The 18,556-nt window shown below is 37.6% G+C and overlaps 1 protein-coding gene across 2 annotated transcripts in view; it reads left to right on the top strand.

The window, feature by feature from the left end:
- Positions 1-18,556, top strand: part of PGR (progesterone receptor) — a 91,997-nt gene that overhangs the window by 51,165 nt on the left and 22,276 nt on the right. The window contains 1 exon segment of one of the 2 annotated variants that reach the window (NM_001278456.1): positions 16,288-16,593. Within the exon segment in view, the coding sequence (NP_001265385.1) occupies positions 16,288-16,593 (306 nt within the window). 2 annotated transcript variants of the gene reach the window in all.

The raw sequence follows: 18,556 nt of genomic DNA, 5'->3' as shown, positions 1-18,556 counted from the left end.
TCAGTTTTCTTTCTTTCAGCTATATACCCAGTAGTAGGATTGCTACATCACACGGTAGTTCTGTTCTTAGTTTTAGGAACCTCCATACTGTTTTCCATAGTTACGGTACTAATTTAGATTACTACCAACAGTGTATGAGCATTTCTTTTTCTCCATATCCTCACCAGCATTTATTTTTTGTCTTTTTAGTAACAGCCATTTTAATTGGGGTGAGATGATATCTTATTGTGGGTTTGATCTGCATTTCCCCAATGATCAGTGATGTTGAGCATTTTTTCATATATCTGTTGGCATTTGTATGGCTTCTTTTGAGAAATTTCTGTTCAGATATTTTGCCCACTTTTAAATGGGATTACTTGGGTATTTTTTGCTATTGAGTTGAGTTCTTTATATATTCTGATTATTCAACTTGTCAGATGAATAGTTTTCAAATATTTTCTCTCATTCTTTAAGTTGTCTCTTCACTTTGTTATTTCCTTTGCTGTCCAGAAGCTTTTTAGCTTGATGAAATTCCATTTGTCAATTTTTGCCTTGATTGCCTATGCCTTGAGGTCCTACTACAAAAATATTTGCTCAACTGTTTTAAAGCAGTTCCCCAAAGTTTTCTTGTAGTAGTTTTGTAGTTCCAGGTCTTACACTTAAGTCTTTAATCCATTTTGATTTTATTTTTGTATGTGGTGAGAGATAGTGATCTAGTTCCATTTTCTGCATATAGGTAGCCAGTTTTCCCAGCAGCATTTATTGAACAGATTGCCCTTTCCCCAGTGTAAGTCCATGGCACCTTGGTCAAAAATGAGTTGACTGTTAATGCACGACTTTATTTCTGGGTTCTCTATTCTGTTCCATTGGTCTTTGTGTCTGTTTTTATACCAATATCTCAATATGGTTGAGAATTCTCATTTCTGACATAGAATTCTCATGTCTGAGAACATTTGAATAACAAAAGATAAAACATGAGAGAATATTAGAAAGCTTTAAAAATATTTAATAAAATCTTACAGTAGAATAATAGAGGTCATAAATATGTTTTGGCATGTCATGACATAGATTTTGTTAGGAGCAGTTTGTTCTTATCTGCTCCGGTGCCTATGTTTTGATTATAACAATTATGTTTGAGTTATTTGACTTCTTCATTGCATATGATTCTTGTTTTTAATGAATCACTTCCCTACCTTCATCAGGTCACAGTGAACTTTTGCTTTAGTTCACTGCTGTACAGCACTGAGTGGGAAGATAGTTACGCCCTTAAGGATGGTAATATATCTTCTACTTTAGGTGTTCTGCTTCCATCTTCTTTCTTCTAGAAAACATTTTTGTTTAATGACTCACAAAACATATCTGAAATGAATACAGCTTTATATTTTGCAGTTGTAAAAATGCTAAACCAGTATAAGGTAATTAGCTCTTTCAAAAATAAGTAGCTTTCTACAATAAACGGATGATTAAATGAATGGTTATCTTTGTTGAAATTTTTTTAAATCCACAGTTATAGGTTTTATGGGTTTTTCTTTTTTTCTATTTTCTTTTTTGGTAGAGAACCTTATCTTCACATTTTAAAAGGTTGTGTTAGCCAGTTTCTCTCCTACTCCCCCTACCTCCTCCTCCACCTAGATTCAACCACTTCTCATGGCAAAGAGAATAACTTTCTGGGCTAGAGAGTATGGGTTGTGTAGTAAAGATTTTTGTTGTTTTTTTGTTTTCTCCTCCTACACTTGACAGCCAACAAGGCTACAAGTCTTCTTTGGAAGAATTGCAAAATTCTTGAATTTAGGACACAGTGGTATCTTTTCTAGAAGTATAGAGTCCTGTTCTATGCCTTTAATACTCTAAGAACAAAAATCATTTTTCCTCTTTAAGGCAAGATCTACTGGGGATGATGGCTACCACCTACCTCTCTAGACCTCACATAATTTTCCTCTTATGAGCATCTCTTTTTCCACCCAAATCCTGGCCTTTGAATCAGCATCTCCCAGAGACAGCACCTCTCACATTGCTCCCTGAGTTCACTGCATTGAAGCCTGCAGCCAACTGATGTCTTCTCATCAGTCTGGTTGTTCACCCTAAACACCATCTCACACGTGCTAACTGGGGATAGTCCTCAGTGTATTCATTCTCATTTCTTTGCTTAAAATTTTTTCTGTGTTTGTATGGGATGTCTTTTGTGGTTACCAACTAGAACTTTTCAGTAGTATCTATTATTTTCTAGACTCAGTAAAAAGTTAGAATTGAGGGGTTCAAATATTTTCTCCATTGTAGTTCACTTTATTTGAATGATTGACATACGTTTAAAAAAATCAATTCTAGTATCGTTTTGTTTTTTGGAAAATACCTGATTTCATTTTATATTTCCTGTTGTCAAGCATCTTTGTTTTCTTTGAAGTGTATACAAAGGCACATTCTGTTTTGATCTGGAAATTGGAGGTGAATCCTGAAAAACGGAAGGCAAACACTATCAGTGCTATAAAGGATTTAAGTGTAGTGACAGTGGACTGATCCCAGCACTACACAGTAGTCATCATCATTTTGGTAATCTGAAGTAGAAGCATGCCTCTAGACATCCTTCCATATTTTTATATAGATAGTATAAAGATGATTTTATATAGGTAGTATAAAGATGGTAGTATAAATTCACCTGAACTACAGAGATTCTTCTGATATAATAAAAGAAAAATACAGAGATTTTTCAGAATGGGAATGCAAACACTAGCAAACTGGAAGAGCAAAGTAGAACTTCTGAATTAATAGAATAAGTTAAATAAGAATGAGAAAATAAAGGGAAACTTGACCAAGGTAGCAAAGAAAGAAAATGGAAAAGAGTTTGAGACATTATAGCACATTATAGCTATTATGAGACAAGATAGCACAAACTCTGTTGGGAAAAAAAAATCCATTTGTAGTTTAAAAAAATAGTAAAGATATAGAAAAATCTATTGAAAATACAAAAATCTGTATTCCTCTTTTATTATATCAGAATTAAATAATAATTTTGTCTGCCCTGTTTTACCAAATTATTTTATTAAAACACGCTAACGAGGTTTACAAGCTTTTCTTCTCCCAGCTCTCATTCTCTATAGGATTTTTGCTGAGATACTTCAAAATTTTTATTTTTAGGTTATATTTAAGCTTTCTAATAAATCTCTCTCAAAAACTTTTCATATCACTTGTCATAAAAATGTATTCTCATAGTATCATCATCCAGATTCAGTTACGTATACATCAAGAATAATTGTACAATACTGTTTCCTAGACTCTTCATCTTATCTTTTCAATGCATGATATTTAAATAAACCATGCTTTTTAATTTTTTTATTTTTTATTTCTAATTTTTTATTATACTTTAAGTTCTGGGATACGTGTGCAGAACGTGCAGGTTTGTTACATAGGTATACATGAACCATGGTGGTTTTCTGCACCTATCAACCCATCATCTACATTAGGTATTTCTTCTAATGTTATCCCTCCCCTATTTCCCACCCCCAATAGGTCCTGGTGTGTGACATTCCCCTTCCTGCGTCCATGTGTTCTCATTGTTCAACTCCCACTTACGAGAGAACATGCAGTGTTTGGCTTTCTGTTCTTGTGTTAGTTTGCTGAGAATGATTGTTTCCAGCTTCATCCATGTCACTGCAAAGGACATGAAATCATCCTAAATTTTTTATGGCTGCATAGTATTCCATGGTGTATATGTGCCACGTTTTCTTTATCCAGTCTCTCATTGATGGACATTTGGGTTGGCTCCAAATATTTACTGTTGTGATTAGTGCTGCAATAAACATACGTGTGCATGTGTCTTTATGGCAAATTATGATTTATAATCCTTTGGGCATATACCCAGGAATGGGATGGCTGGATCAAATGGTATTTTTGGTTCTATATCTTTGAGGAATCACCACACTGTCTTCTACAGTGGTTGAATTAATTTACACCCCCACCAACAGTGTAAAAGCTTTCCTATTTCTCCACAACCTCTCCAGCATCTGTTGTTTCCTGACTTCTTAATGGTCACCATTCTAACTGGCATGAGATGGTATCTCATTGTTGTTTTGATTTGCATTTCTCTCATGACCAGTGATGATGAGCTTTTTTTCATATGTTTGTTGGCCACATAAATGTCTTCTTTTGAGAAGTGTCTGTTCATATCTTTTGCCTACTTTTTGATGGGGTTGTTTTTTTGTAAATTTGTTTAAGTTCCATGTAGATTCTGAATATTAGCCCTTTGTCGGATGGATAAATTGCAGAAATTTTCCCCCATTCTGTAGGTTGCCTGTTCACTCTGATGATAGTTTCTTTTGCTCTGCAGAAGGTCTTTAATTAGATCAAATTTGTCAATTTTGGCTTTTGTTGCCATTGCTTTTGGTGTTTTAACCATGAAGTCTTTGCCCATGCCTATGTCCTGAATGGTATTGCCTAGTTTTTCCTCAGGGTTTTTCTGGTTTTCAGTCTTACGTTTAAGTCTTTAATCTATCTTCAGTTAATTTTTGTATAAGGTGTAAGGAAGGGGTCCACTTTCAGTTTTCTGTATATGGCTAGCCAGTTTCCCGAACACCATTTATTAAATAGGGAATCCTTTTCCCATTGCTTGTTTTTGTTAGGTTTGTAAAAGATCAGATGGTAGATGTGTGGTGTTATTTCTGAGGCCACTGTTCTGTTCCATTGGTCTATATATCTATTTTGGTACCAGTACCATGCTATTTTGGCTACTATAGCCTTGTAGTATAGTTTGAAGTCAGCTAGTTTGATACCTCTAGCCTTGTTCTTTTTGCTTAGGATTGTCTTGGTTATACAGGCTCTTTTTTGGTTCCATATGAAATTTAAAGTAGTTTTTTCAAATTTTGTGAAGAAAGTCAATGTTAGCTTGTTGGGGATAGCACTGAATCTATAAATTACTTTGGTCAGTATGGCCATTTTCATGATACTGATTCTTCCTATCCATGAGCATGGAGTGTCTTTCCATTTGTGTCCTCTCTGATTTCATTGAGCAGTGGTTTGTAGTTCTCCTTGAAGGGGACCTTCACATCCCTTGTAAGTTGTATTCCTAGCTGTTTTACTCCCTTTGTAGCAATTGTGAATGGGAATTCAGTCATGTTTGGGCTCTCTGTCTATTATTGGTGTATAGGAATGCCTCTTATTTTTGCACATTGATTTTGTATCTTGAGACTTCACTGAAGTTGCTTATCAGCTTAAGGAGGTTTTGGACTGAGAGGATGGGGTTTTCTAAATATAAAATCATGTCATCTGCAAAGAGACACAATTTGACTTCCTCTCTTCCTATTTGAATACCCTTTATTTCTTTCTCTTGCCTGATTGCCCTGGCCAGAACTTCCACTACTGTGTTTAATAGCAATGATGAGAAAGGACATCCCTGTCTTGGGCTAGTTTTCAAAGGAAATGCTTTCAACTTTTGCCCATTCAGTATGATATTGGCTGTGGGTTTGTCATAAATAGCTCGTATTGTTTTGAGATACATTCCATCGATACCTAGTTTATCAAGAGTTTTTAGCATGAAGGGGTGTTGAATTTTGTCAAAGACCTTTTCTGCATCTATTGAGATAATCATGTGGTTTGTCATTGGTTCTGTTTATGTAATGGATTACATTTATTAATTTGCATATATTGATCCAGGCTTGCATCTCAAGGATGAAGCTGACTTGATTGTGGTGGATAAGCTTTTTGATGTGCTGCTGGATTTGGTTTGCCAGTATTTTATTGATGATTTTTGCATCAACGTTCATCAGGGATATTGGTCTGAAATTTTCTTTTTTGTTGTGTGTCTGCCAGGTTTTGGCATCAGGATGATGCTGGCCTCATAAAACAAGTTAGGGAAGATTTCCCTCTTTTTCTATTGTTTTGGATAGTTTCAGAAAGAGTGGTGCCAGCTCCTCTTTGTATCTCTGGTAGAATTCGGCTATGAATCTGTCTGGTCCTGGGTTTTCTTTTTGGTTGGTAGGCTATTAATTACTGCCTTAATTTCAGAACTTGTTATTGGTCTATTCAGGAATTTGACTTCTTCCTGGTTTTGTCTTGGGAGGGTGTATGTGTCCAGGAATTTATGCATTTCTTCTAGATTTTCTAGTTTATTTCCATAGAGATGTTTATAGTATTCTGTGATAGTAGTTTGTATTTCTGTGGGATTAGTGGTGATATCGCCTTTATCATTTTTTATTGTGTCTATTTGATTCTTCTCTCCCTTCTTTATTAGTCTGGCTAGTGGTCTATCTACTTTGTTAATCTTTTCAAAAACCCATCTCCTGGATTCACTGTTTTTTTTTAAGGATTTTTCATTTTCGTGTCTCTGTCTCCTTCAGTTCTTCTCTGGTCTTAGTTATTTCTTGTCTTCTGCTAGCTTTTGAATTTGTTTGCTCTTGCTTCTCTAGTTCTTTTAATTGTGATATTAGGGTGTCAATTTTAGATCTTTCCCGCTTCCTCTTGTGGGCATTTAGTGCTACAAATTTCCCTCTAAACACTGCTTTAGCTGTGTCCCAGAGATTCTGGCACATTGTATCTTTGTTCTCATTGGTTTCAAATAACTTACTTATTTCTGCCTTAATTTTGTTGTTTATGTAGTAATCATTCAGGAGCAGGTTGTTCAGTTTCCATGTAGTTGTGCAGTTTTTAGTGAGTTTCTTAATCCTGAGTTCTAATTTGATTGCACTGTAGTCTGAGAGACTGTTATGATTTCCATTCTTTTGCATTTGGTAAGGAGTGTTTACTTCCATTTATGTGGGCAATTTTAGAATAAGTGCGATGTGGTGCTGAGAAGAAGATATATTCTGTTGATTTGGGGTAGAGAGTTCTGTAGATGTCTCTTAGGTCTGCTTGATCCAGAGACTGAGTTCAAGTCCTGAATATCCTTGTTAATTTTCTGTCTTGTTGATCTAATATTGACAGTAGGGTGTTAAAGTATCCCACTATTATTGTGTGGGCATCTAAGTCTCTTCATAGCTCTCTAAGAACTTGCTTTATGAATCTGGATGCTCCTGTATTGAGTACATACATTTTCAGGATAGTTAGCTCTTCTTGTTGAATTGATCCCTTTACCAGAGTAATGCCCTTCTTTGTCTCTTTTGATCTTTGTTGGTTTAAAGTCTGTTTTATAAGAGTGGGATTGCAACCCCTGCCTTTTTTAGCTTTCCATTTGCTTGGTAAATATTCCTCCATCCCTTTATTTTGAGCCTGTCGTGTCTCTTCATGTGAGATGGATCTCCTGAATACAGCACACCAATGGGTCTTGACTCTTTATCCAGTTTGCCAGTCTGTGTCTTTTAATTGGGGCATTTAGGCCATTTACATTTAAGGTTAATATTGTTATGTGTGAATATGATCCTGTCATTATGATGCTAGCTGGTTATTTTGCCTGTTAGTTGATGCAGTTTCTTCCTAGCATTGATGGTCTTTACAATTTGACATGTTTTTGCAGTGGCTGGGACTAGTTGTTCCTTTCCATGTTTAGTGCTTCCTTCAGGAGCTCCTGTAAGGCAGGCCTGGTGGTGACACAATCTCTCAGCATTTGGTGGTCTGTAAAGGATTTTATTTCTCCTTCGCTTATGAAGCTTTGTTTGGCTGGCTATGAAATTCTGGTTTGAAAATTCTTTAGAAATGTTGAATGTTGGCCCCCACTCTCTTCTGGTTCGTAGGGTTTCAGCAGAGAGATCTGCTGTTAATCTGATGGGCTTCCCTTTGTGGGTAACCTGACCTTTCTCTTTGGCTGCCCTTAACATTTTTTCCTTCATTTTAACCTTGGTGAATCTGACAATTATGTGTCTTGGGGTTGCTCTTCTTGAGGAGTATCTTTGTGCTGTTCTCTGTATTTCCTAATTTGAATGTTGACCTGTCTTGCTAAGTTGGGGAAGTTCTCCTGGATAATATCCTGAAGAGTGTTTTCCAACTTGGTTCCATTCTCCTCATCACTTTCAGGTACACCAATCAAATGTAGGTTTGGTCTTTTCACAAAGTCCCATATTTCTTGGAGGCTTTGTTCATTCCTTTTCATTCTTTATTCTCTAATCTTGTATTCATGCTTTATTTCATTAAGTTGATCTTCAGTCTCTGATATCCTTTCTTCTGCTTGATTGATTTGGCTACTGATACTTGTGTATGCTTCACGCAGTTCTCATGCTGTGTTTTTTTCAGCTCCATTAGGTCATTTGTGTTCTTCTCTAAGCTGGTTATTCTAGATAGCAATTCCTCTAACCTCTTTTCAAGGTTCTTAGCTTTCTTGCATTGGGTTAGAACATGCTCCATTAGCTCTGAGGAGTTTCTTATTACCCACATCCTGAAACCTACTTCTGTCAGTTTGTCAAACTCATTCTCCATCCAATTTTATTCCCTTGCTGGCGAGGAGTTGTGATCTTTTGGAGAAGAAGCATTCTGATTTTTGGAATTTTCAACCTTTTTGGGCTGGTTTTTCCTCATCTTCATGGATTTATCTACCATTGGTCTTTGATGTTGGTGACCTTCAGATGGGGTTTTTGTGTGGATGTCCTTTTTGCTGATGTTGATGCTGTTCCTTTCTGTTAGTTTTCCTTCTAACAGGCCCCTCTGCTGCAGGTCTGCTGGAGTTTGCTGGAAGTCCCTCCAGACCCTGTTTGCCCTGGGTATCACCAGCAGACTCTGCAGTTCAGCAAAGATTGCTGCCTGTTCCTTCCTCTGTAAGCTTCATCCCAGCGGGGCACCCACCAGATTGCCAGCCAGAGCTCTCCTGTATGAGGTGTCTGTCGACCCCTGCTGGGAGGTGTCTCCCAATCAGGAGGCACAGGGGTCAGGGACCCACTTGAGGAGGCAGTCTGTCCTTTAGCAGAGGATGAGCGCTGTGCTGGGAGATCTGCTACTCTCTTCAGAGCCAGCAGGCAGTAACGTTTAAGTCTGCTGAAGCTGCATCCACAGCCACCCCTTCCCCCAGGTTCTCTGTCCCAGGGAGATGGGAGTTTTATGTATAAGCCCCTGACTGAGGCTGCTGCCTTTCTTTCAGAGATGCCCTCCCCAGAGAGGAATCTAGAGAGGCAGTCTCGCTATAGCAGCTTTGCCAAGTTGCAGTGGGCTCCACCCAGTTTGAAGCTCCAGGTGGTTTTGTTCACACTGTGAGGGGAAAACTGCCTACTCAAGCCTCAATAATGGTGGACACCCCTCCCACCACCACGATCCAGCATCCCAGGTCTACTTCACACTGCTGTGCTAGCAGTGAGAATTTCAAGCCAGTGGATCTCAGCTTGCTGGGCTCCATGGGGATGGGATCTGCTGAGCTAAATCACTTGGCTCCCTGGCTTCAGCCCTCTTTCCAGGGGAGTGAATGGTTCTGTCTCACTGGCATTCCAGGTGCCACTGCGGTATGAAAAAAACTCCTGCAGCTAGCTCAGTGTCTGCCCAAATGGCTGTCCAGTTTTGTTCCTGAAACTCAGGGCCCTGGTTGTTTGGGCACCCAAGGGAATCTCGTGGTCTGCGGGTTGCAAAGACTGTGGGGAAAGCGTAGCATCTGGGCCAGAATGCATTGTTCCTTACAGCCTGGTCACTCACAGCTTCCCTTGGCTGTGAGTAAGGGAGGGAGTTTCCCCACCCCTTGTACTTCCTGGGTGAGGCAATGCCCCACCCTGCTTTGGCTCGCCCTCCATGGGCTGCAGCTACTGTCTAGCCAGTCCTAATGAGATGAGGCGGGTACTTCAGTTGAAAATGCAGAAATCACCCAACTTCTGTGTTGATCTCGGTGGGAGCTGCAGACTGGAACTGTTCCTTTTCGGCCATCTTGCCAGCCAGCAACCCCCAACCTTTTTTTTTTTTTTTTTTTTTTTTTTTTTAATACTTTAAGTTCTGGGATACATTTGCAGAATGTGCAGGTTACATAGGTATACATGTACCATGGTGGTTTGCTGCACCTAACAACCCATCATTTACATTAGATGTTTCTTCTAATGCTATCTTTCCCCTAGCTCCCCACCCCTCAACAGGCCCACATGTGTGACATTCCCCTCCCTGTGTCCATGTATTCTCATTGTTCAACTCCCACTTATGAGTGAGAACATGCAGTGTTTGGTTTTCTGTTCTTGTGTTAATTTACTGAGAATTTACATGATGACATCCATGTCCCTGCAAAAGACATGAACTCATTCCTTTTTATGGCTGCATAGTATTCCATGGTGTATATGTGCCACATTTTCTTTATCCAGTCTCTTATTGATAGGGATTTGGGTTGGTTCCAAGTCTTTGCTATTGTGAATAGTGCTGCAATAAACATACATGTGCATGTGTCTTTATGGCACAATGATTTATAATCCTTTGGGCATATACCCAGTAATGGGATTGCTGGTTCAAATGGTATTTCTGGTTCTAGATCTTTGAGGAATCACCACACTCTCTCCTAAAATGGTTGAACTAATTTACACTCCCACCAACAGTGTAAAAGCTTTCTTATTTCTTCACATCCTCTCCAGTATCTTTGTTTCCTGACTTTTTAATGGTCACCATTCTAACTGGTTTGAGATAGTACCTTATTGTGGTTTTGATTTGCATTTCTCTCATGACCAGTGATGATGAGCTTTTTTTCATGTTTATTGGCCACATACTTCTTTTGAGAAGTGTCTGTTCATATCCTTCACCCACTTTTTGATGTTTTTTTTTTTCTTGTAAATTTGTTTAATTTCCTTTTAGATTCTAGATATTAGCCCTTTGTCATATGGATAAATTGCAAAAATTTTCTCCCATTCTGTAGGTTGCCTGTTCACTCTGATGACAATTTCTTTTGCTCTGCAGAAGGTCTTTAGTTTAATTAGATCCAATTTGTCAATTTTGGCTTTTGTTGCCATTGCTTTTGTTGTTTTAGTCATGAAGTCTTTGCCCATGCTTATGTCCTGCATGGTATTGTCTAGGTTTTCTTCTAGGGTTTTTATGATTTTAGGTCATATGTTTAAGTCTTTAATTCATCTTGAGTTAATTTTTGTATCAGGTATAGGGAAGGGGTCTACTTTGTTTTCTGCATATGGCTAGCCAGTTTCCCTAACACCATTTATTAAATAGGGCATCCTTTCCCCATTGCTTATTTTTGTCAGGTTTGTCAAAGATCAGATGGTTGTAGATTTGTGACGTTAATTCTGAGGCCTTTGTTGTGTTTCATTGGTCTATATATCTGTTTTGGTACCAATACCATGCTGCTTTGGTTACTGTAGACTTGTATAGTTTGAAGTCAGTTAGCGTGATGCCTCCAGCTCCAGCTTTGTTCTTTTTACTTAGGATGTCTTGGCTGTACGGACTCTTTTTTGGTTCCATATGAAATTTAAAGTAGTTTTTTCGAATTTGGTGAAGAAAGTCAATATTATCTTGATGGAGGTAGCATTAGATCTATAAATTACTTTGGTCACTATGGCCATTTTCACAATATACATTCTTCCTATCTATGAATATGGAAAGTTTTTCCATTTGTTTGTGTCCTCTCTGATTTCCTTGAGCAGTGGTTTATAGTTCTCGTTGAAGAGGTCCTTCACATCCCTTTTAAGTTGTATTCCTAGGCATTTAATTCTTTTTGCAGCAGTTGTGAATAGGAGTTCACTCATGATTTGGCTTTCTGTTTCTCTGTTATTGATGTATAGGAATGCTTGTGATTTTTGCACATTGATTTTGTATCCTAAGAATAAGCCGTACTTTTTAATATAAAATATTTTAGTCATACAAAAAATGCATATAAAGCAAATGACATAGAAACAATATGATTAATATCCACCTCTGGACTCAGTTGGCTTAGGAAAATATAAATATTTCACTACACTTGAAACTGATTGCATATTTATCACTTTCCTCTTTCCCTTTCTCCAGAAACCTCTATATCTTTAATTTGGAATTGGTCATTTTCTTATATTATTCTATAGTATTTTTTAATATCTATGTATTTCTCACCAATAGATTTTTAGTTTTGAGATATTTTTTCTACTCCATAGAAATGGTATGTATATTTATGCAATTTGATCTTACTGCCTAATATTATATTTGTGTTTTTTGTTTTGATTTGTATTATTCTGGTTTTTTTTTCTATACTGTATGATTTCATTGTATGAATATCTCCCATTTATTTATTCTCATGTATTAACATGTGCTTCCACTTGATATTTGCTGTACTTTACCTACAGTTCAATTGTGAACATTATTGCACATGTCTTCTGGTGGTTCATGTGTGAGAGTTTCTATAGGTAACCTGCACACCTGGGCATGAAATTTCTGATTGTAATACATGCTCATGTTGGGCTTTACTAGATAATGCTAGATTGTTTTTAAAGTGGTAGTTTACACTCCATGGCAGCTCTTTATTGTTTTGTGTGTTCCTGTATTCTGTGTCCTTGCCATTTTAGGTAGATGATGTCTCATTGTGGTCTTACTTTGCATTTGTTTGGTTACTAATGAGGTCAGTCATATCGTTGTGTTTTGTTGTCTATATTTTTCTTCCTCTGTGTAATATCTGTTTATGCCTTTTCTTTCTGATTTGTAATAATTCTTTGTATATTCTGGATATATATGTTATAAATATCTATAGGATAGACAAGAACAAGCTATCTGGTAAGGTGATATTCAGAAATATAAATTAGGTGAGGAAGCAAGCCATGCAAATATCCAAGGAAAAAATCATTTCAGGCAGAGGAAACTGTCAGTGTAAGACCCCAAGGCAGAAACACACTTCAGGGGCAAGATGGGCATCAATATGAAGGGAGCATGAGGGAGAACAGAAGAGAGACTATGCAAGAGTAAATTGGGCCTTGTAGAGCTTGATAAGAATTTTAACTTCATTCTAAGCAGGATCAGGAGTCACTGAAAATTCAAGCAAAGAATGACATAGTCTGATTTAAGTCTTTAAAGTTGTATAGAAAATAGGCTACAAAAAACAAAAGCTGGGAAACCAGCCAGCATATGTTACAGTAGTCCAACTGTGATTGTGGGGATGTAAATTATGGTGCAAGCAGTGGAAGCAGGGATTTGAATTTGGGTTATATTTTCATCGTTATCCACCAGATTTGCTGATGTATTAGATATGAGGTGAGAAAGTAAGTGAGGTATCAATAATGACTCTAGAGTTTGGGGCTAGAGCAGGTGTAGATGAAGTTATAAACCTGGAAGATGCATGTTTGGGCCAATGCATCAAAGTTCTGCTCTAGACATATTAATTTGAGGGGTCTGTTAGAAATACAAGTGGAGAGGCCGAGACGCGGGAATCACGAGGTCAAGAGATCCACACCATCCTGGCTAATACAGTGAAACCCCGTCTCTACTAAAAATACAAAAAATTAGCCGGGCATGGTGGCGGGCGCCTGTAGTCCCAGCTACTCGGGAGGCTGAGGCAGGAGGATGGTGTGAACCTGGGAGGCGGAGGTTGCAGTGAGCTGAGATCACGCCACTGCACTCCAGCCTGGGCACAGAGTGAGACTTCGTCTCAAAAAAACAAAAAAAGAAAGAAATAAATAAATACAAGTGGAGATGCTGAGAATACAGCTGGATAGTTGAGTCTAGAGTTTTTGGGAAAAGCTGGGACTAGGACTGCAAATTTGGTAATCATTAATGTCTAGATGATATTAGAGACATAGAACTAGGTGCAGACACTTAGAAAGAGAGCATAGTTATCTAAGAGAAGTCTGAGGACTGAGCTCAGGGTACTCAAAGATTTAGAAGTTGAGAAGATGAAAAACAGCTAGACAGAGAGACTGAAAGAGTGACTACAAGAATGAAATATGTGGAAGCCAAATGAATAAGAGCGTTAAAAGAAGACGGAAATGATCAGTGTGTTAAGTACTTACCCGGGTTAAGTCCAGGACTGAGAATTGGCCATTGTTTTTTGACATTTGGAAATCTTTGAAGGCCTTGCCAAGAATAATTTGGTTGGGATAAGGAGAGGAATGACCTGACTGGAGAAGGTTCAAGGGAGAATTGGAGGAGAGGAAATGGAGAGAGTGATGTTTCTCCACGGAATAGATGATGTGTGAGAGGGACTATTAGAGGATGCAGACAAGAGGGCAGATGATTTCAGAGAAAAGTCCCTGAGTGGGTGACAAGGACTAAGAATTGGTACTGAAATGTCAGGAATATGAACTGTAACAGGAGGGAAGGCAGAGTACAGGGGTAGCCATACGGTAGATTGGCCACAAAGAAAACATTTTCCAAATGGGGCTATATTCCCCCTAAGCCTCCCCCAAATCATTACCTCTGCTTCTGATTCAATCCCTTAAAACCTCATCCATCAGCTGGAATGAGAGACAACTAATAAATAATAGATAATAAAGACAAGATATTCAGAGTGGAAGATGGAAAAGACAGTACTGTATTCTTTCATTCATTTAGCAGACATGTATTGCCAAAAGACACTGGAGAAAATAAAGATGACAAACAGGTGGTGCCTTTGTTGAAGATTATAGTCAAGGACAGGAAAACTTTAGCCCTCTTCTTAACATTTTCTTCCCTTAGACACCACACACACACACACACACACACACACACACACACACACACACACACACAGAGTTCCTGGCATATACCATATACTCTGTAACTGTTCCTTCCCTTCCTTATACTCTGTAACTGTTCCTTCCCTTCCCTTTGTGACTCATTTCTTCCCCCAGAAAGCTCATTTGATCTCTGCAAATAATTTTGAATCCCCTTTGTTTCTAACCATGGCAATTGTTTTGTTTTCCCATCTCCTACAAGTTCTAGCTCAACCCGTCGGGGCTTTTTTTTGTTTGTTTTTTTGTTTGTTTGTTTTGAGATGGAGTTTCTCCCTTGTCACCCAGGCTGGAGTGCAATGGCATGATCTTGACTCACTGCAACCTCTGCCTTCTGGGTTCAAGTGATTTTCCTGCCTCAGCCTCTGGAGTAACTGGGATTACAGGTGCCCACCACCACACCCAGCTAATTTTTGTATTTTTAATAGAGGCGGGGTTTCACCATGTTGGCCAGGCTGGTCTCAAACTTCTGACCTCAGGTAATCTGCCCACCTCGGCCTCTTAAAGTGTTGGAATTACAGGCATGAGCCACCATACCTGGCCATTCCTTGGGGTTTTATAGAACAAGTATGATCCTTTTTCCTTATGACAATACCCTGAGTTCAGAAATCTCAGAGACAAATGTTTACAGAGACCAGGTAAATAAGTAGCTAGAGTGACAAGACTTAAGAAAAGAGACCATTGGCGTACCACCAGTTTGTGGAGGGAACTGGACAAACTGGAATACCCATGCCCCATCCAAAGGCAACCATTGCAACTAAGCTTTAACAGATTGTTGCCACCTAAGTAATTCACGGATGGTCTCGTAATTCACGGATGGTCTCGTAATTCTGGTCAGCATTGTCTGAGCCAAACAAAACATATCTGTGGGCATGATCAGATACTAGAGCCAGCAGACTGCAACCTCTGCTTAGATAATTGCAGGTGTCAGCCTTCCCTTGGCTAAACAGCCACTTCACACTGATAGTAGCCCTTGCCTGGCACAAAGCAGGTGGGGCTGAATCCAGCCTGATATCACATCACCAGAACTTCCTCTAAGTCTCCTCAAGGCATCTGTGAACTACCAGCAGCCCAAATAAGCATCTTTTTCTCCTTCAATCATTTCTCATAAAGCAGATTCTATTCATCTCACCATCCATCTTTTTCCCCTAACATATGAGAATTCATCAAAGTAGAAACTCTAGAAATCATCCAGAAATACAAATGTGATCTGACCAGCATGGGTGTAAACTTCCTCTTTCATTAATTTAGAAAAAGGTTTATTAATTTTGAGTCTTAGATCTCATAAAAGTATAGCTGTATTGATTTTAAGATATCAATGAACCCACTGAAATTGTATAAAAAGATTTTGTGTGGCTGGCAAACAAATGCTTTTCTTTTAACATATTCTTAAAAGAATAAAGCCCCAAAGAAGATTTAACAACCACTATAGACTAAGTTTCAGTTAATGTAGTCTGTAGCATTAGCTTTTGGAAGACTGTTCTGTCAGAATATGGACCAATACTGAGTTTAGTCTCTACTAAAACTGTTTGTCTTTTTTTTCATATCTTCTCCTACACAGCTCCATAACCCCTGCAGAATACTGGTATAATTACCCACACCCCACCCACCCAGTGATTGTTGATGTAATTAATTATTTAATCCAAGTCTGAGGCCTAAACTTTTTTTAATCAAGCGTCACATGTTTTAATTTTATTCTATTTCATTTCATTCGATTGATGCTAAAATGTATAATGTGATGATTCTAAGATTTAGGAAAAATAATAATATACTGGGATATGGAGTTTCTATATATTTACATGAACCTCCTTTTTTTTCTTCTCTGTAGGTCGAAAATTTAAAAAGTTCAATAAAGTCAGAGTTATGAGAGCACTAGATGCTGTTGCTCTCCCACAGCCAGTGGGCATTCCAAATGAAAGCCAAGCCCTAAGCCAGAGATTCACTTTTTCACCAGGTCAAGACATACAGTTGATTCCACCACTGATCAACCTGTTAGTGAGCATTGAACCAGATGTGATCTATGCAGGACATGACAACTCAAAACCTGACACCTCCAGTTCTTTGCTGACAAGTCTTAATCAACTAGGCGAGAGGCAACTTCTTTCAGTAGTCAAGTGGTCTAAATTGTTGCCAGGTAATAATAATTTTTATATACAGCATGTAATAAAAAATGTACTATGTTTGTTGTATTAGTAGATTGTTAAAACACTCTATGCAGTAAATTATCTACAACATAAAACAGTGTGTGATAGTATATGTTTCAGCAGTTCAAAATATTTGGGACCCTAATATGTGTTGCAGAAATGTAAACAAATAGAGAACACATTGAGTCTTACTGATGAGTCAGAAATTGCATACATTAAACTTATGCTAATAAGAAATACCTTAGGTTTACGTGTTCAACCACAGATATTACGGTAGCTCAGAAATGATAAATTGACCATTTTTTATAAATGCCCCATCTATTCTAAACCTTAATTCAACCAACCTTATTTGGTTGAAAATAAAACAATGTATAAAGTCATATAACAAATCAAAATAGTATTCAGAGTACAGTAAGGTATCAGAAGTAAATGGAGAAAACAAAATTCCTAAACATAAATTACTTAAAAAAAAAATAGCATACAGAGAAAAGAATCTCTAGTCACTAATCCTCTAATTTTACCCAGACAAAGGGAGTATATCGCCCAGCAACAGAGAGAACTTGGATTATATCATCATAGAAGAATTTCAGTCACTTTACTTATCAGCTATTTTTGCTCCCTCACCACAGCTCTGTAGGAGCCAAGTACTTGAAAGAATAACAAGGATGAAATTCTCATTTGGTTAAATCTTAGACTGCAGAGCCAGGAGAATACATGTATAGCAATTGTTTGTGAAGGCATTACTCCAATAATTAGGAATAGAACTTTTTAAAAAAACTACATTCTCTTCACATCAGTAATACCCTTGTACTGCTATAGACCAAATTATTTTTCTAATATCTGATCAAGAATTAAACATATTATGTCCTTTTAGTCCCCAAGTAAATTCAATGGCTCTTTTAGAAAAAGAATTTCTTCCCAATTTGCCTTAATATAACTCTCAGTTATTATTCTACCTGAAAGGTTTGAAATACAATAGATGAATTGTTACTGAAAATTCAATTACATGAAACAGAAAAAAAAATAGATACCTGTTTGTTGAATCTTTTAAAAAAATACATACTAAGAAAAGTTAATGGAATTCAGTGTTCTAGTGGAGATGAGGTAATTTTACAGAAAAATCAAAATGCCCAGATTTTTACTGACTTCGGTCTCACTAAAAGGCCTTAAACAGATAATAATTTTTTGAACATTCTGAATGTTTAGGATTTATCACGTAGTGGTTAGCAAACTTGACAGAGCTTTAATAAATAAAAATATATAACCCAATAGCATTGATGAACTTTTTCTATTTAAAAATGAGTGTTTAAACATGTGTTTATTTTTCTCCATTGTTCTATTATTTGGAAAATATGATTTCTTTGATTTTTGTTGATATAGTTTATATGCCTTTTGTTTGCAATTTTGGAGGTACTTTACTGTTTAAAAAGATTCTAGCATCAGCTGGCAACGTTAGAAAATAACCAGTTATACTTGAAAAGATGACTTATTCACTTTGGATAAAAGCTAAGTGACCTTTTTAACTGGAAACAGTTATCTGTCAGAATTTTTTGACCCCCACACAGCCTCAAAAAGGAATGAGAGAAAACTCTTACATTGAATTTGGTGGCAACTTTTTTAATGCTGCAAAATGTAATTTTTGTTTAGTAAATCAGAATAATGGCAACACTAGTATTACCTATACTGTTTCCATTAATTGCAAACAGGGAAACATTGAGATTATCAAAGTGTCTTGTGGCCTGTGGACTTTTAAAACCATATTTTCATGGTTTGCATTTTGGGAATAGCACTACTGAATGAATTATGAAAATGGCCAGTGAACTAGAGTGACTATTTGACCTCTGAGAAAGGACTTGGAAGGATACACGTATAGAAAATAATTTAGGCCGGGCGCGGAGGCTCAAGCCTGTAATCCCAGCACTTTGGGAGGCCGAGACGGGCATATCAGGAGGT

Source organism: Macaca mulatta, chromosome 14 (genome assembly GCF_049350105.2).
Source record: "Macaca mulatta isolate MMU2019108-1 chromosome 14, T2T-MMU8v2.0, whole genome shotgun sequence".
NCBI classification, from domain to species: Eukaryota; Metazoa; Chordata; class Mammalia; order Primates; family Cercopithecidae; genus Macaca; species Macaca mulatta.
Note: the sequence above shows the minus strand (reverse complement) of the source record. Positions and strands in the feature narration are given on the sequence as shown.